At 38.1% G+C, this 22,055-nt stretch overlaps 1 protein-coding gene across 30 annotated transcripts in view; it reads left to right on the forward strand.

Moving 5' to 3' along the window:
• MGA (MAX dimerization protein MGA) overlaps positions 1–21,167 on the forward strand; it is a 164,664-nt gene extending 143,497 nt beyond the window's left edge. For 17 of the 30 annotated variants that reach the window (XM_057306243.1, XM_057306240.1, XM_057306249.1 and 14 more), the window contains 9 exons: positions 1,418–1,708; positions 1,890–3,409; positions 6,447–6,577; positions 10,303–10,354; positions 12,611–12,817; positions 14,162–14,273; positions 14,778–15,011; positions 16,059–16,235; positions 17,306–21,167. In XM_057306243.1, the coding sequence (XP_057162226.1) occupies positions 1,418–1,708; positions 1,890–3,409; positions 6,447–6,577; positions 10,303–10,354; positions 12,611–12,817; positions 14,162–14,273; positions 14,778–15,011; positions 16,059–16,235; positions 17,306–18,582 (4,001 nt within the window). In that variant the 3' untranslated portion in view covers positions 18,583–21,167. Of the gene's footprint in view, positions 1–1,417; positions 1,709–1,889; positions 3,410–6,446; positions 6,578–10,302; positions 10,355–12,610; positions 12,818–14,161; positions 14,274–14,777; positions 15,012–16,058; positions 16,236–17,305 lie in introns of those variants that run through there. The other 13 variants (XM_048218423.2, XM_026479953.4, XM_057306250.1 and 10 more) reach the window with 5 other exon arrangements.
• Positions 21,168–22,055: the final 888 nt, after the last annotated feature.

Raw genomic sequence — 22,055 nt, forward strand, 5'->3', positions numbered from 1 at the left:
TTGTTCTAGGTTCATAAAGAGGATCCCAACTTGGGCACTTAGACATCTGTGACTTTTTCATTTAACTTCCCTTCTTTTTTCTCTTTTCCCTTGCCCTCACCCACATGTGAATAAACAATCACATATTTAGTGTGTATTAAAGGCTGCTTTCATTTTCTGAATTAGAGTGCTTTGGGTTTGAATCACTCTCTAAAATGTTCTTTGAATAGAAATGTTCAGGAAATTAAGAATGCTTTAATGTGTTCCTTAATTCAGTAAGATAAATGTTTTTTCTTTAAATTGCACACTTTTTTCCCCCCTTTGAACAGTTTGGTCTTTGTGTTTTTCATTTTCAGGAGTAGTTTTGGATCTTATATATAATTTATCATGTAAATGTTAGCATAATTTCCTTTTAGAAGTTTCACGTTTTGTGGGTAGAGTGCTTATCTGATACAGTGTCACATGTTAAACTGTTTGGTTTGTTGATTTTTCTATTTAGCGACAAACTAATGAAAATATTTATTAATAATGTTAAATATGTTCACTAATTTGAATGGTAATGTTAGTTTCATTTCTTCTTAAAGGTATCGTTATTCCTACCTTTTTATCCCCATGACCAAAAATCTGTAGATTATTCACATTATTTTTTTCTCTGTCTTTAGTATTTCTAAATATCTCTTTCAGACATTAAAGTGGGTCTTTAGGTACTATTAATGGTTTGAAATTTTTTTAAATTCACATCTTCTGCATTAAATTTTTGCTTTTTCTGTTTGTTTTAAAACTATCTTTTGCCTCTTCCTAACCAGGCTTTATTTCCCTGCTTCTTTGATGTCTCTTAATTTCATTCCATTTTTTGGGGGTATGTATTTTTTTTTTTTTCCCTTCTGAAAAATACTTTCCACAGATCTTTATGCTTTAGGTTATTTGTCAGTGAATCTTAGAAGTCAAGGAGTTTTTTTATGCCTCGTGATTTTTAGTCCTTGACTTTATCTTGAGTATGACCTGTGAAATGAAGTCATAATTCTAGTAAGTGTTAACAACCTGAAATATAAGGTTGAAGAAGAGAATTTTATCATGAATATTCTGTTTAACTTTAATGAGAATCCAGATTTAGAGGCCTGCCATGTTTTTCATTAGGCAGAAGCATTATCTCTTTAAATGCACCTCTTGACAATTGATGCTTTCTTTCTTTCTTTTTTTTTAACCATTCTGAATGTAAAGTCCTACACTGTCTTGCTAATTAGGTTTTAAGTAAATTGTTCTCAGCCAGAGGACTGTTAAGTAATGTATGATAGAGGTACAGGATTTCACCAACTGTGTAATTCAAATTAGAAATTATTTGTAGATTATTTGTGGTCAGGTCCTGTGTCGTAATAATTTTTTCCTACATACATTAAAGGGAAATTCTGATACTATGTTTCCATTTCCTGTTTTTCAGAAAATGCCCCTCAGATTCCAGTGGCTACTCCCCAGGTCTCTCCTAACACAGTGAAACGTACTGGACCTCGATTGTTGCTGATTCCAGTGCAGCAAGGTTCTCCTACTCTTAGACCTGTCCCAAACACACAACTTCAGGGGCATCGGATGGTCTTGCAGCCTGTTAGGAGCCCAAGTGGAATGAATCTATTCAGGCATCCTAACGGGCAAATTGTTCAGCTCCTCCCTTTGCATCAGCTTCGAGGCTCTAATACCCAGCCCAACTTACAGCCTGTTATGTTTCGGAACCCAGGTATAGCATTGGAGATCTTTCCGATGGGATTTTCTTTTGTTGAATCATCTTGCCATATAGCATGTTAATACACCAGAATTTCTTAGTCTCTTAGAGTTAACCTATCCAAAGAGAAAAGCATACTTTGGAAATCTTCATATGGGCAGTGTTAATTAAAAAAAAAATTTTTTTTTTCTTACAGGCTCTGTGATGGGGATCCGGTTACCCACTCCTTCTAAACCTTCAGAGACTCCACCATCTTCTGCTTCGTCCTCTGCTTTCTCTGTTATGAGTCCTGTAATTCAGGCTGTTGGGTCTTCTCCAACAGTGAATGTTATCACTCAGGCACCGTCATTGCTTTCTTCTGGGCCTAGTTTTGTGTCTCAGTCTGGTACATTGACCCTGAGGATTTCCCCTCCTGAACCACAAAGCTTTGCAAGTAAAGCGGGCTCTGAAACCAAAATAACCTATAGTTCAGGAGGGCAGCCTGTTGGTACAGCCAGTCTTATTCCTCTCCAGTCTGGTAGTTTTGCTTTGTTGCAGCTCCCTGGACAAAAACCTGTTCCCAGTTCCATTCTTCAACATGTTGCTTCTCTTCAGATGAAGAGAGAGTCTCAGAGTTCAGACCAGAAAGATGAAACAAGCTTTTTAAAAAGAGAGCAGGATACTAAGAAAGCCCTGCAGTCAGAAGGAGAACCTGTAGATTCCGAGGCTAATGCAATAAAGCAGAACTCAGGGGCTGCTGCCTCGGAAGAAATCCTGCATGATTCCTTGGGAGATGGGGGTGATCACTTAGATGAAGAATCGCTTACAGAAGAGGGTCCTGTAACTGTTAAACCTTCTCAACACTCTTACATCACTGGGTCACACATAGGTGAAGACTATAAAGATGTTGATGAAGAAGAGTACGGGATTAGAAATCATAACAGTTCCAAAGAAAAACTGACTGTTCTAGAAGTTAAGACCATTTCCAAAAAAGCCAGCAATGTGACAGTCCAAAGTGTAAGTAGTATACAGCTTAAGAAGCTTGGTGATGTGAAAGTGGAACAGCAGAAAGGATTAGAAAATCCAGAGGAAAAATCAAATGAATTTCCAGTCATCTCTAAGGAAGAAAGTAAACTCGAATTATCAGGGAGCAAAGTTGTGGAGCAGCCATCTATTCCACAGCCAGAGGCCAAGGAGAAGGGATGTGGAGACTCTCTGGAGAAGGACAGTATTCGGGAGAGATGGAGAAAACACCTGAAGGGTCCCCTGACCCAGAAATGTGTTGGAACTTCACAAGAATGCAAGAAAGAGGCAGATGAGCAGTTAAATAAAGAAATAAAGACCTGTCAGGAAAATTCTGATGTGTTTCAACAAGAACAAAGCATCTCTGATCTACTTGGAAAAAGTGGAACTGCTGAAAACGTCAGAGTTTTAAAAACTGAATGTGATTCTTGGAGTAGGATTTCTAGTCCTACAGCTTTCTCCATTGTTCCGAGGAGAGCTGCAAAAGGGAGCAGAGGGGAAGGACATTTTCAAGGTCACTTACTGCTGTCAGGAGAACAGATACAACCAAAGCAAGAGAAGAAGGGTGGGCGAAGCAGTGCTGACTTGACTGTTTTGGATTTGGAAGAGGAGGATGAGGAAGATGAGAATGAGAAAACCGATGATTCTATTGATGAGATTGTGGATGTTGTTTCTGACTACCAGAGTGAGGAGGTTGATGATGTAGAAAAGGTGGTGAGCCCATTTTTGTTGTGACTGAAACCTCAAGAATTTAAAATGATTTGTTAGAGACAGTAGCTTTTCCAGAAGATCACTAAGACCTGATACATTGATTTGGATGCCTAGGTTTAGGTCATAATTAAATGACTTTGTACTTTTTAGGCTATGTCAGTCAGGTAACATTTATTGAGCTTATATTGTTCTTTGAGATTTGCCTGCTATTATGGAACGGCTGGCTTATGCCTTTGGGTGGTCGATGCTTGAGAGTTCCTTTCAAGTTAGGTTTAAAAAAAATCCTGAAACTCCTGCTCCCATTTGTTCTCAGTTTTTGTGGGTGTTTTTTTTTTTTTTTTTCTTTTTTTCCTTTTTTTTTTGGACATTTTCTGTGTGAAGTGATGATAGTGTATCTGGTAGATATATAAAAAACGGGATGGGTGACCTTGGTACTAGAGGAGAACTTACTGCTTACATTTAGAGAGATGTTTCTCTTTTTGGAGAAAAACAGAAAATACGATTTAATATTTTATTACTCTTGCCCTCAGTTGCTTTTAAATTGTTTCCTAAAATTAAATAGTTCCTAGAGTTTATGTTCTAAACTTCGGTCATCTTCCTTTGTAATATGACCTTTATAATTTTTAGAAAAACTTTTTCGGAAGCCGTCTTTGTAGACTTCCTGTTAAGGTTGTAACCCTATCTAAGTGAGAAACAGATACAGGGCAGGAGTTGGACAAACTTTTTCTGTAAAGGGCTGGATTGTTACCATTTTAGACTTTGCAGGCTGGATGGCTTGCTGTTGCAACTGCTCAGTTGCTGTTACAGCGTGAAAGCAGCCATAAACAATAGTAAATGAAAGAGTGTGCCTGTGTTCCAGTAAAACTTTCATTTACGGAAACAGTGGCAGGCTGTGGTTTGCTGGCACCTGACAGTGGGGTTTGATATAAAACAAGGAGATTGTGGCCAGCTTCCTGTAGGGTGCCCTCAAATCTAAACCGTGTTCCCCTTCCTAGGAGCAGATAATACGGCCCTCTGTGGTGATTGTCACGTAGTTGGTTGTTTTAGACTCTCACTTCCATGAGATTCAGTCTCTGTGTTATCTGGTCCTTCTCTGTTAATGCCTAACTGCTTTATGCAGATAAAATATAACAGAAAGGTTAGTATTTTTAAACTCTAAAATGTTTAAATATTCTAATGTTCCTGTTGGTTATTTCTGTACCTCAGTAGTCTTCATTGTAAAATGAGGATCTAGCTCTACGATTAGATGATACAATGTACATTTGCCTTATATTCTGTCTGTAGCCTCATCTTTTTTGAGGACAGATACCTGTGGGTAGCTGAAGAATCTGAATTCATTGAGTTTAAAGAGTTAGATTGCAGGTCTTCTTGTGCTTTTTGTGGAATCTCCCATTGTAAGTCAGCCTGGGTAAGCATCAGACCAGAGACAGTCCAACTTTAAAACCAGTGAAAACTATTGCTGTCAGTAGAACTGACTTAACGGAAGCTTTAAAGTGTCTTAATCAGGGGTGACATTGCTTGGATTTCCTATTAGGGAATCTTACATACAAGGTACTTTTTAAAAGTACGGGCATTATATTAAATGATCTCTAAAACTAAATTCTACATCGTATTTCTGTACCTGTCAGACACGTATGATATATTTGTGCATGTAATTAGTGTTAAACTGGAATAGTGTAAGGAAAGTGGTGAGTAGCCTCTTTAATTTAAATCTTCCATTGTGAAGTTTATTGGATATTATTTTAAAGCCTGCAGTTAAAGCCATGCTGTAGGCAGACATTCTTCGGTTTAAATACCATAAAGCATCTACCTACATTATAATTCAGACTCTAAATTCTGTCAGGACTGTGTTGATTAGCTTCCTAGAGTTAATATATATTGATCACATTGTTTAATAGACATTGTTTAAATTGTGTTTAAATTGGGGACCATAATTGGTGGCTTGCATTTAGTGTCTGTCAGCCTTATGGAACCTATAATTCATGGGGGTAAGTAATTTTTCCATCAGGTTTAAATAGAATTAATCAGGTGATTGGGATGCTTCATTTTAAGTTGTGCCTCTCAGGTATAGTATTATTATAAACAGATAACATTCCCAGTTTAGTTTCTGGCATAGTAAATACTGCTTTTAAAGGTGGACTTAAATATATCTACATATTCCATAACTTGTATATTCTACTGTTATGCACAGTGAGTTCCCATGATAGGTGCTCAATAAATGCTCACTGAATGACTTTTTTTTTAAGATTTTATGTGTTAGTGAGTGCGCATGCATGTGTATGAGTAGAGGAGGAGCAGGGGGAGGGGGACAACCAGACTCCACACTGAGTGTGGAACCCAATGGGGGCTTGATCTCACAACTTTGAGATCATGACCTGAGCTGAAATCAAGAGTTGGTCGCTCAACCAACTAAGCCACGCGGGCGGCCCAACTTTATTATTCTTTTTAATGTACAGTAAAGCAAGTACAGTAAGCTTGGGCTTTTTTGATACCTGTAAGTTTTCAGAAGCTCTCCTTGTGTGGGATTAAGAGGCTTAGAAGACTGACTCTGGGCTATATTCTATTTTCATATCTGCCTTGAGTGTGTTTTTGTGGGTGTGAGATAAAGGTTTAGCCATGAAGCACTCTTAAAATAAACCCTTAATTTTTCTCCTTTCCCTCTACCCATTTACCAAATCTTTCTTTACTGCTATTTAATCTTAAGATTTATGAAGCTTTCATGTATTTGCACCTGAATTTTGTCCACTAGAAATAACAGTGAAGCATATATAGCCCTCTGGGGACTCTGTTCAGTCTAGTGATGTCTGTTGAGTATGTATCTATGATTTTTAATGTAGTGCTTGCTTGGTTGTTAGCTCTAACCATATGTTGTCTTCATAACTAATTCCTCCTTATGATGAACAAGTTTAGGATCATCAGTATTCATGGTATAAAATCAATGTTTGGCCCTGGTTGGTTTTATAAAGGGAGCATTTGGTTGAAAAGTTTAGGTGTGTTTGCTTCCCAATAGTTTATTTACTGTTGGACTGCTTTATTTCAGAATAACTGTGTAGAATACATTGAGGATGATGAGGAACAGGTGGACATTGAGACTGTGGAAGAGCTCTCTGAGGAAATTAATGTTGCCCACATGGAGACCACAGCTGCCCAGACACAGACTTTCAAACAGCCGTAAGTCTAAATTTGTCTTTGGATTTTTGTTTTTTGTTATTGTTGTTTTGTGACCATAAACAAAATTAAATGTTCTGTTTAGGAACTCTGGATAACTGACCTGGTTTCTTTATTCCTCTAGTTTTTTTCTGATTAGTAGATGAAGAGGGAGCTGGAATTCAGAGGTAATTAACTTGCCTTGGTTATTGCTAGAAGACCATGTGTGAATGTGAATAACCTATGCTTTTGGAGCCTGACACATGGGTATTAAAATACTAGTTTTGGGGGCGCCTGGGTGGCACAGCGGTTAAGCGTCTGCCTTCGGCTCAGGGCGTGATCCCGGCGTTATGGGATCGAGCCCCACATCAGGCTCCTCCGCTATGAGCCTGCTTCTTCCTCTCCCACTCCCCCTGCTTGTGTTCCCTCTCTCGCTGGCTGTCTCTATCTCTGTCGAATAAATAAATAAAATCTTTAAAAAAATAAAATAAAATAAAATACTAGTTTTGTTTGTAGCTGTTTAACCTTGGGCAAGTCTTATAATCTGAGTATTAGATTCTTTACCTGTGTAATGAGGAAAATGCCCCCAATTTGAAGTGTTGTATAAGATAATGTATGTGACTAGGGTAACTGACACAAGTGGAGTACTTAACAGAAGTTATTTCCTTTATCTTTGAAGACTAGGCATTAAATTTTAAATTTGGTTACTTTACGGGTTGAACAGGTGAGATACAGTTGGGAAATTTTTATGTTTTCAGATGATATGAAAATAGAGTATGATGACTTCTTCAGGAAGATTGATTCCATTTTCTGTGTTAGTAAGCCTTGTATTGATTATGGATTGGGGTGTGAGAGAAAGATGGAAAAAAGATAGCAGTCCTTATTTTGTGCCAGATGTTGTGCTTTTCTTGTTATCTCGTTAACCACCATGTTAAAACAGCAGTGTGTTGAGAAAGAGTAATTCTTCATCCCCGACGAGGGTGAGAAAGTCTCAGGATGGGGATATAGGTCTAATAATTTTCTTCATTCCAAAGCTGTTTGGAGGCTACTTAGCTGCCTTTTGGTTAAGGTTGAAAGAGTTTAAATCTTGTAAAAATATTAGACTTAAGGTAGCAGTATAGCTGGATATGTTGATTATATATACTAAAGTTGATTTTTCTGAACAGTAGCAACAAACAAGAAATACCATTTATAATAATAACAGAATAGTAACAGAAAAAAAACCATGTTTGGGATTATTAACAAAAGCTGTGTGAAACTTTTATAAAATGTTATACTGTATGACATTGAAGATCATTTCAATAAATGGAAAGATACCATCTTAATGGACTAGAATAAGTAAAGGGCCAAGAATAACCAACACACAAAGAGCACCAATTGTAAAGGAACAGATTGTTAAACATTTAAAAATTTCTCTCATTACACCATGAAAACTGAAAAGGCAAACTCATAAGGAAAATATTTGAAGTACATGTTTGACAAAGGATTAGTATCAGGGATATAAAATAATTCTTGAAGTCAGTAAGAAAAAGGTGATGGGGTAGATAAGTATGTAATGGATATCACAGGCAGTTTACAGAAGAGGAAAGCTGGACGGCTAGTAAACACACATAAATTTGTTGAACCTCACAAGTATTTAGGGATATACAAATTAAACCACAGTGACTTCATTAATTCACATCCATAAGATTGGCAAAAGTTGTGATTTCTTTCTTTTTTTTTTTTTTTTTAAAGATTTTTTATTTATTTATTCGACAGAGATAGAGACAGCCAGCGAGAGAGGGAACACAAGCAGGGGGAGTGGGAGAGGAAGAAGCAGGCTCATAGCAGAGGAGCCTGATGTGGGGCTCGATCCCAGAACGCTGGGATCACGCCCTGAGCCGAAGGCAGACGCTTAACCGCTGTGCCACCCAGGCGCCCCAAAAGTTGTGATTTCTGATAGTACTGTTGTGTCTAGTTGTGGAGCAGTGGGAATATACTGCAAGTGGGAGGGTAAATTGTTGAAACTACTTTGGAGAGTAATGTGATATGACTGAAGTTGGCTTCCACACCTTTCTCCCACCCAGCAATTCCACTCCTAGGTATATATACCCTGGAAAAGTTCACACATATGTACAAGGGGCCATGTATGGGACTATACATTGCAGCATTGTTTGCCATTGCGAAACTTTGGGAAAACCTAAATAATTACTGGAATTCTGAAAAATAAATTTTGGAAATTTCACACTTTGAAACACTATATAGCATTTAAAATGATTGAACTAGGGGTGCTTGGGTGGCTCAGTCGTTAAGCATCTGCCTTTGGCTCAGGTCATAATCCCAGCGGTTTGGGATCGAGCCCCACATCAGGCTCCCTGCTCAGGAGAAAGCCTGCTTCTCCCTCTCCTACTCATCCTGCTTGTGTTCCCTCTCTCACTACCTCTTTCTCTGTCAAATAAGTAAAATCTTTAAAAAAATAAAATCATTGAACTAGAACTGTGTCCATCAATAACTCAGATATAATGTTGAGTGAAATCAGATGAAAAGGATACCCTATCATGTATAGTGTTTAAAGTGCTACGTAATATTTTTTATTTAGGGATACATACATTCCTAGTAAAACTTCAAAGATATGCATGGTAAAAACTCATTTTGGGGGGCACCCAGGTGGCTCAGTCGGTTAAGCCTCTAAGTCTTGATTTTGGCTCAGGTCATGAACTCAGGGTATTGAGATCGAGCCCCACATCCGGCTCTACGCTCAGCGGTGAGGCTGCTTGAGATCATCTCTCTCCCTCTGCCCATCCCCTCGTGCGTGCTCTCTCCCCCCCCTTTATAAATAAAAATTTAAATAAATAAATAAGTAAATAAATCTTAAAAAAAAAAACAACAACAACAACCCTCGTTTTGAGAGTGTTCACCTGCGGGAAGGAAGAGAGGAAGGAAATGTGATTGGTGGGCTGCACCCGATCTCCTGTATTTTTTTGATGAATGCAAAGAAAATGTGGTATGTGGTGGTATTCCACACATGATGGAATATTCCTCAGCCGTCAGAAAGAATGAAATCTTGCCATTTACAACCACATGGATGGAGCTAGGGTGTATTATGCTAAGTGAAACAAGTCAGTCAAAGACAAATACCATATGATTTCACTCATGTGGGATTTAAGATGAACAGATGAACATATGGGAGGGGGAGAAAAGGAAAGAGAGGGAAACCATAAGAGACTCTTAGAGAACATACGGGGTTTGGTGGTGGTAGTTATGGAGGGAGGTGGGTGGGGGATGGGCTAGATGGGTGATGGGTATTAACGAGAGCATTTGATATTATGAGTACTGGGTGTTGTATGTAAGTGATGAATCACTGAATTCTACTCCTGAAACCAATACTGCACGGTATGTTAACTAAATAGAATTTAAATAAAAATGTGAAGTGGAAAAAAAAAAAGATTTCCTGTATATTTGAGCTGTTTTATTTCTCAAGCTGGGTGATAGGCACCTAGATGTTCGTTATATATTTTGTTTGGACAGTTTTGTATATATAAAATATTTCGTGATTGAAAAAGTAATTTGAAGTTTTGGGGACTATTTGAATACTTAGAGAAAAAAAGCATACTGTTGAAATAAATTGTATTGCCACATATCAGACCTTGGCAAAAAGAAGCTGGTTATACTTTTAAACAGTTTGGGACGGTTTTGTTTAGTGTAGCTGTGAAATAGGTCTTGGGTTATTGAATTTCAGTAAGACATTGGAAAATATTGTCTTTACCTAGGTGCCGTACCCATATTTCTGCAGATGAAAAACCTGCTGAAAGGAGTCGAAAGGTATTTACAATATATTTAATGGCCGTTAGTCATTTAATGAAATTGATAACATTTGTCATTAGGGTTTAAAATAACATTCGCTATCTTAGCTATGACATTTTTCAGGGCTACTTTTGCCAGTGAATTACTATAATTAGTTTTTTTTCTTAATGAAACTATACTATTAAAATGTGTTTTTGCCCTTTTAACTCTACTAGTAAATAGAATATTTTAGAAGAATTAAAATGGGTATAGAGTTGTGGAAATTGATGTGCTTATTTGAAAACTAATCCTGTACTCTGTGTGATGTGAAAAAAGGCTAGCGTTCTTTGTCTAGGCTCATGATTTTCAGTGACCTAAAAAATTAATTATTCTCTGAATGATGGCTGGCAATTCAAGGAGCCATTAAATTATGAGCCCTCTTTGATTTTCTTGATGTATTTCAATGTGTGATGTCACCATAATGAAGCAAGGGTTGGTTTTTTTTTTTTTTTTTTCCTTATCTATAGCCCAAGCATGGAAGAGAGTTTGGTTGTTTAAACCATTTTCCACTTATTATTCTGTCTTTTTAATTTAAGTGATAAAAACAGTGATGGAGGTCAGGTTGCGGTAGAGAGTTGTATTCAAGCCATTTAAAAAACCACTGGGTGATTGGTTTTGTTCTGGTTTTGGGTGGTACATTACTTACATGATTATAATCACTTTGCATATATCACTGTATTTTTTCATTCATCTTAAAACATTTTTCAGATGTAAGAATTTTCACAATAGCTTATATATACAAGCCACTGTTTTGTATCTGAATTATTAACATGCACATCATTTGTAGTGTCTTCCTATAATTAAACTTGATGTTAATTTTCCATCGTATATCTTTTATTTTCCCATACTATACTAATGCACAATGAGTTTGACTTTAGATAGACAATGATTTTATATAAGAGTTTCGGGGTACTATCAGGGTTATGGTAAAGGCCAACAGTGTCCCAAAAAAAAAAAAAAAAAAAAAAAGACACCAGAGGAGGAAAAACACAATACCAAGAAAGTATAGAAGACAGGGAATATAATTATAACTCACTTTGTATGAGTAGTATTCACATTGTCTTAATTTAAGGTAGCCACTGTTAATGATTTTTTTCAAGCTTTCATAATTTGAATACAAAGTGTGGAAGACTTAACTTGCAGTCTTGAAAAATGTGTAAGTACAAATGACAAATTGGGTAGTGAAAGAGGGAAGAAGAAATGAAGGATACGAGTGCTGATATCCTCATTTTACAAAGAGATACTGTGTTGGTGAAATGAGAAATTGATACAGAATTATATTCAGGTTCCATAGGGATCAATAGAAGAATTAAAAGTAATGACATGTCTATATTAGGAAGAATGTGAGATGTTAGAGTGGTGTGAGCTAAATCTTCTGCATAGCAGGACGTCGATAGCTTTGAAAATGGAAAAGAAAAAGCTTATATTTCTGTTTTTAACTGACTTAAGAACCAGAAGAAGCCTCTAAAAGAATCAGAAAGTGGTGTTTTTTAAGGATCCAGGTACACGTGTAGGGTACAGTTGGTTTTCATCATAAGCTCTTCCAGGTATTTATATTTAAAACCCTATGTGCATCTATTATTATTATTTGTTTTTAAAGTAATTTTTAAAAGTGAAAGAGAATAAGAGAAAGAAGCCTAAGGCATACTGAGGGTCAAGAAAGACTTTCCTGAAAAAATGCAAAGTTTGGCTTAAATGTTAAGTTTTGGAGGATTGGTTAGGAGGGATGGGTTCAGGTAACAGTTTGTAATGGCAGGGTGGTGTGAGATTACGTAGTGCGTTTTGGAAACTTCTAGCACTTTGAAATGGTTGGAGGGAATGATGATTTAGGAAGAGAGGCAGTTGATCCTTTACCAAATTGTAAAAGGTCTTAAAGCATTTAAGAAAAAAATTTTAAACCTGCTTTCCATCAATTAAGATTATTTGAAATTTTTCATGTGATTATGTCATGAAAACAAGTTTTAATAATTATATGGATAAGCTGTTTTTAGATTTCCCTCTTCAAATTCTTCCTCATTTGAGAACCACTGGAATTTGAGCTGGGAAGTGATTTACACTGTTTACTAGATTTGGAGGAAGGGTAGACTGATAGTAAGATGACCAATATCAAGAGGTCGTTAAAATAGTCCAGACAGAAAACAGTAGATATCTAGTATGGAACAGTGCCATTTGAAATGGAGGAAGAGCGCAGGTCCAAATGAAAGATAATTAGGTGGCAATCTTTTGTTTGGATAGGCTCCACCAATTCCTCTAAAACTGAAGCCTGATTACTGGAGTGAAAAACTGCAGAAAGAAGCAGAAGCTTTTGCTTATTATCGCCGGACACACACTGCCAATGAGCGTCGGCGCCGTGGTGAAATGAGGGATCTCTTTGAGAAATTGAAGATCACATTGGGATTGCTTCATTCTTCCAAGGTTTCCAAAAGTCTCATTCTCACTAGGGTAAGTGTTCTCTATAAATGACCCACAAATGAGAATTTGACTAAGAGAATCTTCTAGAGATATGTGAGAAAGAGAATCATCACCCTAAGAGGGAGATTGAGGCAGAGCTTGTATTTAACATTTGAATGTGGACTAGTGAACACCCAATAAATCTCTTAAAGGGGAAAAGCCCTCATGTTGAGTCCGAGTAGTTTGTCATTTAAAGTCAAGTTCTTAACCAACCAAACTATCTTCACTTCAGTAAGTCAGAAATTCTGGGTAGCTCTATTTACCACAATGTCTTTACGTTAGTGTTCTCCACAGCACGTAGGATAGTTTACCACAGTGAAAAGCACAACAGAAGTGATATTTTAACATAGTTTTGACAGTTGCCAGTCATTTTATTTATTTTTTATTTTTAGATGTATTTATTTGAGAGAGAGAGCAAGAGCAAGCAGTGGGGAGGAGGGGCAGAGGGAGAGGGAGAGAGAGTCTTAAGCAGACTGTGCGCTGAACTCTGAGTCTGACACTGGGCTTGATCTCATGACCCTGAGATCACAACCTGACCTGAAACCAAGAGTCGGATGCTTAACTGATTACGCCACTCAGGCGCCCCAGAATAGTTTACCACAGTGAAAAGCACAACATTTATATATATGTGTGTATTTTTTTTAATGTTTGATTTTTTAAAACATTTTATTTATTTGTGTGTGAGAGAGAGAGGGCACAGGCAGGCAGAGCAGCAGGCAGAGAGAGAAGCAGGCTCCCTGCTGAGCAAGGAGCCTAATGTTGGGCTCGATCCCAGGACCCTGGGATCATGACTTGAGCTGAAGGCAGACACTTAATCAACCGACTGAGCCACCCAGGTGGCCCACATAAATTTATATTTTAACATAGTTTTTAAGAGTTTCCAGTCATTTTAAAAGGAAATCTGAAATATCTAAGGTAGTTTCATTTAAGTTGCTTTTAAGTAGAAGTTGGAGGAGTACAAGGCAAGCATTCATATCTGTTTAGAACATAGTTATTTCAACCAGATTTTACTTAGACTAGGAGGTGATTTTAAAGTTGAATATTAAAATCTAAGCAGAGTAAAATGTTTTGTATCTCCTTGTAGTAGTAGAAGCACCTGTGAAACACTGAGAGATGCTATTTGGAAATAATCACGTTCCTTAGAAATAAAAGCCAGAACACCTCCTACAGTTTAACAAAAAACAATTTCTGAAGCATTAACAATTGTTTTAAATGGTACTATAAAGTTTTCTAAAGTATTAGATTAAAATTTTTTCGTTGAAGAAATTGTGTAGGCCTTACCTGTTTTTAGGAAAGAGCAAATCAATTTACATGATATTAATTTTTTAATCTTAGGCATTCAGCGAAATTCAGGGACTAACAGATCAGGCAGACAAGCTGATAGGACAGAAAAATCTTCTGACTCGGAAACGGAATATTTTGATACGGAAAGTATCATCTCTTTCAGGTGAGATACGTGAATGATCTTTGGTAAAAAGAGTGTAATACAACATCTTTAGTGAAGAGAAATCCTAAGTAGACTTTTCAGATACTTCTTAGTTTATGGCTTGGTTCCCAGAGTTAACAGTTACCTTTTGATTGGGTGGGATGTTTCCTCTGGATTATTATTATTTTTTTTTTTTTAAAGATTTTATTTATTTATGTGACAGAGAGACAGCCAGCGAGAGAGGGAACACAGCAGGGGGAGTGGGAGAGGAAGAAGCAGGCTCATAGCAGAGGAGCCCGATGTGGGACTCGATCCCGGTACGCCGGGATCACGCCCTGAGCCGAAGGCAGACGCTTTAACGACTGCGCTACCCAGGCGCCCCTGTTTCCTCTGGATTATAATCACTCTTGCCTTCCATAGTTTTGGGGAATATAGTTAAATCAACTGGATTTCAGTTGACACTATTTCTCATTATTATCTGGGGGTCATATAAAGAGCGACAATTTATTCCCTATCAACCTATAGGTAAGACAGAAGAAGTGGTCCTGAAGAAGCTAGAGTATATTTATGCAAAACAACAAGCACTAGAGGCACAAAAAAGAAAAAAGAAGATGGGATCAGATGAGTTTGATGTGTCTCCCAGGACTAGCAAACAGCAGGAAGGATCTTCTACATCTTCTGTAGATCTTGGACAGATGTTTGTAAATAACAGGAAGGGGAAACCTTTGATTCTTTCCAGAAAAAGAGACCAGGCCACAGGTAGGAGGGACATTTTTTGCTTTCCTTAATGTAGGTGAACATCAGTTTAGTTCAGTGGACTGAGTCTACTCTTGGTCGTATTTTTAGATTTAATTAACTGAATTAAAGATGGGTTATATAAGAAGTATTAACCACATTAGATTTTAGTTTCTAGTTTTACACACTCAAGCAGATCTTAAGAAGTTACCAGTTATGGTAACATGTAAGACCTACTTCTGATAGCAGTCATGTTATTCTAATGTTTCAATGAATATTTTTTTTTAAGCTGCCATCCTTTCATACTTCATACCCGAACTCTTGATTTCCCTGCAGTTTTGTTCATGAGTTGAGTTGTCTTGCTGAGACAAATAAATTGAAATTTAAAAAAAAAGTTTAATTTTGTTGAGTCAGACTCCATATTCATCAGATTGCCTATCAGTGAATTGCTGTTAAGGAGCAAAGCAAATCGGTTTTAAGTTACTGTTCTCGCCTATCTTGTTTTTGGAAATGAGGCTTTGTTGCTTTTATATTACTTGTTTATATTCTTAGAGAATAGTGTATCCTCTTTTACTCTTTGGGTTGCCCAGTGTATGAACCAGGAATAAGAAAGTCCTGAGGGATACTAGTTTTAACTTTGCTAAGAAAGGATTTTAATGATCATTTAGTCCACCTCATTTCATAGATGGAAAAACAAAGTTTAAGGGCTAGAAACTTGTACTTTGTTAGAGGTGTATAAGAGAAGCAAGCATGGCGATAGAATTGTGTATGCCTTCATCTTGATTCACTGTCAAGACTGTTGGAACCATTCCATTGAAAAAGTAGTTGCATGTTGAGTTTTCCTCAACGCAAGTTCTGTCCCTTAGGAGAAACAGTGGACAGGTAACCCATTATGCAGTGAAAAGTGGTTCAAAAAGTAAATTCCAGGTTGAGGTTCCCTAACTAAATTTGAAATTTACTTCTTGCCTTTTCAGTCAGAGTGTGGTTTTAGGGATATTTCCTAGACTCCTGTGTTACACTAGCATAATTGAAGACCTTTTATCCTTAACTTATTTCTTATTTTCCTTACAGAAAATACCTCACCCTCTAACACTCCACACACCTCTGCCAACATCGTGATGACTCCACAAGGGCAGTTGCTCACCTTAAAAGGTCCTTTATTCTCAGGACCAGTGGTAACTGTCTCTCCTGCTCTCTTGGAAGCAGATCTGAAGCCTCAAGTTGCCACCAGTACTGTGGCTCAATCAGGTATGTTGTTGTAAGTGTTGTCCTCTCTGGGTAGTGAAAAAGTGTTATTCCTGGTATCTCACCATGACAGAGAAAGCCTTTGAATTTGTTCTGTAATGGTAAAGATCGCTTATATTTGCATTTTCCTTAGAAAGAGATGACCCTCTTTTTAGAACGTGTTTGGGTCTATTAATTTTTTTTTTTTTTTTAACCTGGAATTGGAAACTATTTTGTGATTTTTAGTTATTTCTAAGTAGGAAAAACATTGAAAAGATATGAAAGTAAAAGGAAGATGAGGAGTCATTGTTTTAGGTTTTGGTATTGATAAATACTAATTTTGTGTTGTAATCTGAGATGGTGCACTCCTACTTTACCAGCCTGATTCAATTTGAACACCACTCCCTTTTGGGAATAAGGAGTAGAATTGAAAAGGAAGTCTGTTTGATGATTTACGTTCTAGGCACCTAAATTTCTATTAAGGTAGAAGGGTATCTTTATCAGTACTCACACTGCTAAACCCTTGATGGAGGGGTCATACTTTCTTTTACAGTGCTGCCTTTAGTGCTTCGTTTTATCCTCAGAGTAGCAGTTAATTGGGTGAACAGAATCAAGATACATATTCGCCTCAGAATAAAGAATAAACTGGGAAGCATTTCTATAAAATAAGTAGAACTTTAACAAAGAATATTAAAGAGTTCTTTGGTTAGATTTTACCTGTTTTCTTGTTTAGGCTAGGTTCATAATTTGAAGAGTTAATATTTCCTTTCATGTAAACTGGTAAGGGGCGCCTGGGTGGCTCAGTTAAGCATCTGCCTTTGACTCAGGTCATGATCCCAGGGTCCTGGTATCGAGTCCCGCATCGCATCGGGCTCCCTGAGGAGGGAGCCTGCTTCTCTTCCTCTGCCTGCAGTTCCCCCTGCTTGTGCTCTCTCTCGCTCTGTAAAATAAATAAAATCTTAAAAATTGAATGAAACTTAAAAAAGTAAACTGGTGAACTTTGACTAACTCTCTGAGATCTCTGATCATTGGGTATGAATGATAGAGGGATGCTTACCACTGTATATCTAAACGAATTTTTTTTCATCCTCCAGAAAATGACGACTTATTTATGATGCCAAGAATTGTTAATGTGACATCATTGGCCACAGAGGGAGGTTTGGTAGATATGGGTGGCAGCAAATATCCTCATGAAGTTCCTGATGGCAAGCCATCTGACCACCTGAAAAGTACTATCAGGAATGACGAGAACTCCTTTGAAGATTCGGGTAGAATCTCTTCCAGAAGCAACCATAGAGATGGCAGAATGGCATTGGGTCCAACACCGGTTTTTCTGGCAAATAAAGATTCTGGTTTTCCACAGATAGTTGATGTTTCCAGTATGCAAGAAGCACAAGAGTTCTTACCCAAAAAGATTTCTGGTGAAATGAGAGGTATTCAGTATAAATGGAAAGAGTGTGAATCTAGACGGGAGAAACTGAAGCCAAAGGAGTCTACATTTCACAAACTGAAGATGAAAGATCTCAAAGACTCAAGTATAGAGATGGAACTGAGAAAGGTAGCGTCTGCTATAGAGGAAGCAGCGCTGGATCCCAGTGAACTGCTAACTAACATGGAAGATGAGGATGATACTGATGAGACACTGACTTCTTTGCTCAATGAGATTGCCTTTCTTAATCAGCAACTAAATGATGACTCTGTTAGCCTGGCTGAACTGCCCAGCTCTATGGATACGGAGTTCACAGGGGATGCTCGACGGGCTTTTATAAGTAAGCTTCCTCCTGGGAACCGAGCAACTTTCCAGGTTGGCCACTTGGGAACCGGTTTGAAAGAGTTGCCTGATGTACAAGGGGAGAGTGACTCTGTCAGTCCTCTCCTCTTGCACTTGGAAGATGATGACTTTTCTGAGAATGAAAAACAACTTGCTGAACCAGCCTCTGAGCCAGATGTCCTTAAGATTGTTATTGACTCTGAGATAAAGGATTCCCTCCTTTCCCACAGGAAAGCCAGTGATGGCGGGAAGAGTACTTCTGGTGTCCCTGCAGAGCCTGAAAGTGTGTCCTCGCCTCCGGTCCTACATATGAAGGCTGGCCTAGAGAACAGCAGCACAGATACTTTGTGGAGGCCTATGCCAAAGTTGGCACCTCTAGGTTTAAAAGTAGCTAATCCTTCTAGTGATGCAGATGGTCAGGGTCTCAAGGTGATGCCTTGTTTGGCACCTGTAGCTGCCAAAGTTGGATCAGTTGGACACAAAATGAACTTAACAGGGAATGACCAGGAATGCCGGGAGAGCAAGGTCATGCCTACACTGGCACCTGTTGTGGCCAAATTGGGCAACTCTGGGGCCTCACCAAGTTCTGCAGGGAAATGAACTTATTTGTCCTCAGGCAGAAGCCAGGCTATGAGGGAAACCTCCTTTCTCTGTAGGTGTCTGTTTATTTGTGTCATGGAACTGTGATCCTTGACTTTGATGCGGTGGATGATGGTAGAGAAAGGGGGGGTAGGGTGCTGACCTCGGTATTTGAAATTACTACTATGAAATTCTGATCATGTTAAAATGTGTTACCTCACTTGTGGTGCTGGGTCTCCTCATCCTCTCTAAGAAGATGTGATCCATTACTGAACACGAGGTGCCCCTCTTACCCAAGGAATTCATGACAAGATTCTAGGTCCATAGTGGTTCCTAGTTCTTCCCTCCCAGAGAAAAAGCTGCTTGAGACTTTGGAGTTGCTGTGGGCTGAACTGTAGTGGATAGCTGTTGTTTTAAGTGGTTTAAGTCTGAAATCCAAGGAATGTGATGCACTTGTGCAAAGGGATCCAGAAGAGATAGTTTTTAGTTGCTGTTTCAAGAGTAGCGGGAGAGAGGGTGGTACCATGGAATACCAAAGTGAAACACTTTGTGTCATTCAGCAAAATTTTCTCTTCTTTCATATCCCAAGTAGCTTCCATTCCCTTATCTTTTCAATCAGAATTATAAATCCAAGCCTTCTGGTAAAGTAGGAATGCTTTTAACTTTTAATATTAAGGTGATTATTTTGAGATGTTAAGGAAAATACTAGTTCTCCCTTACTGTCTGGGTGTTGAAAAGACATTTCAGAGTACCAGGGATTTCTGCCTGGAATATATATTTTGGAGGTAGGCATAGAAGGAGCCCTCCCATTTTCACAAATCACATCACTCAAGAGACAGCTAAAATGAAAAGCATTCCCTGCCCAGACCAGAGACAGTGGCCAAAACAAAAAATTGTGGGGCTGGATGTTTCCCATATCAGACCAGCCTCCTGGTGCTTGAAGGTTTCATTCACTATTACCTGCACAGGATGTAAAAGAAAAGTCACAGTAGGCACTCTTTACCAGGGAAATGAGGCAGTATTTGAATCACGAGATATATTTTTTATTATCTGCTACCATGGATTCAATGATCTGTAGAGCTTTTTCACTCATTAGCTGTCAGGGTATGAAGGACTGACAGCCTGTAAAGATAAAGATATTTATATTTTTGTATAGTTGTTTTCATAGATTTCTCAAAGGCTGAAGTTTTCAACCTAGAAGATGAGATTTGTATTGAGTATAGAAATGATGTTTCCTATCTAGTTTGTAAATAATCATGGTGCACTTGAGGGGTCTCTTGGAAACTCCTGGGGGCAAGAATCACTATTCTGAAAATGTATAGATTGGGATTTAGCTGCTGCATTTTGCCTTTCTTAAATAATTATATTTTGGAATGTAACCCCTGTTCTGTCTTCATTGACAGGATTTGCTTGTGTTGTGAAACACTAACACAAGAGCTTCCAGTGCCTGGGCTGTGCCTAGGTGATGCTATTTCTTCTGCATCCCCCCCCCCCTTTGCCTTCCTTATGCCAAATCCCACTCAGCATATCTTCAGACGTAGGTTGTGAAACCAGCTTTGGAATGGTTCTAACCAGTGAATTAGTACTTCCATGGTTGGTTCCCTTTCTAGTAACTCTGGTAATCAGCAGATTGAAAAAGGGTGGAAAAATTTCCTCTGTGAATTGCAGTGAGAGCAAATTCTTCGTTGGTTTTGTGCTACTTGCCTTTCTAGACCTGCTCATCAGCATTCAACCTTCCCTCCTGTAAAGGTTTTTTGAAGAAGCTTGAAATAGGTAATGAGTGCCCCTCAGCTTCTCATTATCCCTCCCACTCCTCTTTACCCAGCAGATTTCATTCAATGCCTTAGCCAAGGAGTCCAGCACCTGTCTCCCCTGCTAATTATTGTCCTTGGAGATTCTAGTACTTTAACCCAGGTATAGCAGTTCCCATTATTAACTTGCTTGTCTCGTCCTCACATTTCCTCCTGACTTCCCAAGGCTCTTGTTATGGCTTTTGAGGGTCAGCCAAGGAGAAGGCAAGTGAGTTGAATAAGCCTCAGGAAAAGAAGGACCATTCTGCTTCTGAACACTGTTTCCTTTTTTAGAAGAAAATAGATAAACAGGTAATAATCAGTTCTTGATGGGAAGATAGTTGACATGAGAGATGTACAGAGATAGAAATGAGAGATGATTCCAGATATTTAAGGGAGGCTGCAGATGTTTTTACAAACTCCCAAGATAATGGTGTTTTCAAGACCGCTTAGAACTTGCAAGTTGTGAGGGCGAATTTGGAGGGCTCAGTCGTCACAACAGTCCTGCAGTCTTGACAGAAGTCTCAGATCTCCAAAAACTCCTTCCCTTTAACCTTACCCCAGGAGAAACTGATCTATGAAAATGACATGTGTGATTATGAAAGACACAGTTGAGTGAGAGGAGTTGAGGAGTTGGGAGGATAGATAGTGAGCTCTCACCCTAACACTATATGAAGCATGATCTCAGTAGACCAATAATTCGCCTTTTTATACATCTGTAAATAAATGGAATGTTTTTAAGAATATAATTATGTCAGATTTAGCCTTTTCTTTTATATATTAAATATATATCTTTCCTTTTCTGCTTTTGAAAAATGACTATTTTTTTAGAATCGTAAGAACAGAAGAAGTTCGGTGAGTGGAAGGCAGAATGTATACACTTGAAATAAATAAATCAGTTATAATAATTAAAGCAGGATTTGGTGTTGGGAGGTTTGTGCTGAGTTGGAGCAGAGAAATATAATGCTCTGAGTCATTTGAGAGAGGTGCCATTGAAGTAGTTTTATCCTAGGAATTCCTTACTGTTTTCAAAGTTTCTGACATGCTACCTGGGGGAGATTTTTGCTAATTGTAGCATGTTTTACATGGAGACTTCAAAATTTTACACAAATTGACAGCAAGTGTTTGTCTCAAGAAGTTCTACAGTGAAGAAAGGCTAGCCTCATAATACTGATGTGTGCAAGGTAATACACCTGTTACCTTAGAGAATAACTGGGCATAAACAGTCTCGGGCTAAGGACAAAAAATGTTCTTAAAGCAAGGTACATGTTAAGATTTACAAAAAGTTTTATTAAAGGAGTCCTTTAGACATTGAAACTAAGATCACCAACAGTGAAGTCTGTGTATTATAAACTTCATGCACATTACTTTGGGTAAATGTATAATACATGCAGGGTTTTCCCCCCCAGAACTATGGATGAAATACCAGACAGGCCCTTCTGTAACAAGTTTGAAAATACACAGATGAAAAGAAGATGATCCATATCTAATTTGGGGCAGTGTTTAGTAGTATGTTTTTTTTGTGTGTTTCCCCCCCTCTTTTAATTATACTGCTTAAGATAATTGAATGGGATCAGGTGAATTGAGAGGTAAATGCACTTGGAAGATGGGTCTGAAAAATGGTGGTAACCCGTGTTCCTCATGCCCAGATTAAAAAACAATGCACAGAGTAGACAGCACATTTTCAGGTACTTTTATAGAGAA

This window comes from Ursus arctos, unplaced genomic scaffold (assembly GCF_023065955.2).
Source record: "Ursus arctos isolate Adak ecotype North America unplaced genomic scaffold, UrsArc2.0 scaffold_36, whole genome shotgun sequence".
Lineage (NCBI taxonomy): Eukaryota > Metazoa > Chordata > Mammalia > Carnivora > Ursidae > Ursus > Ursus arctos.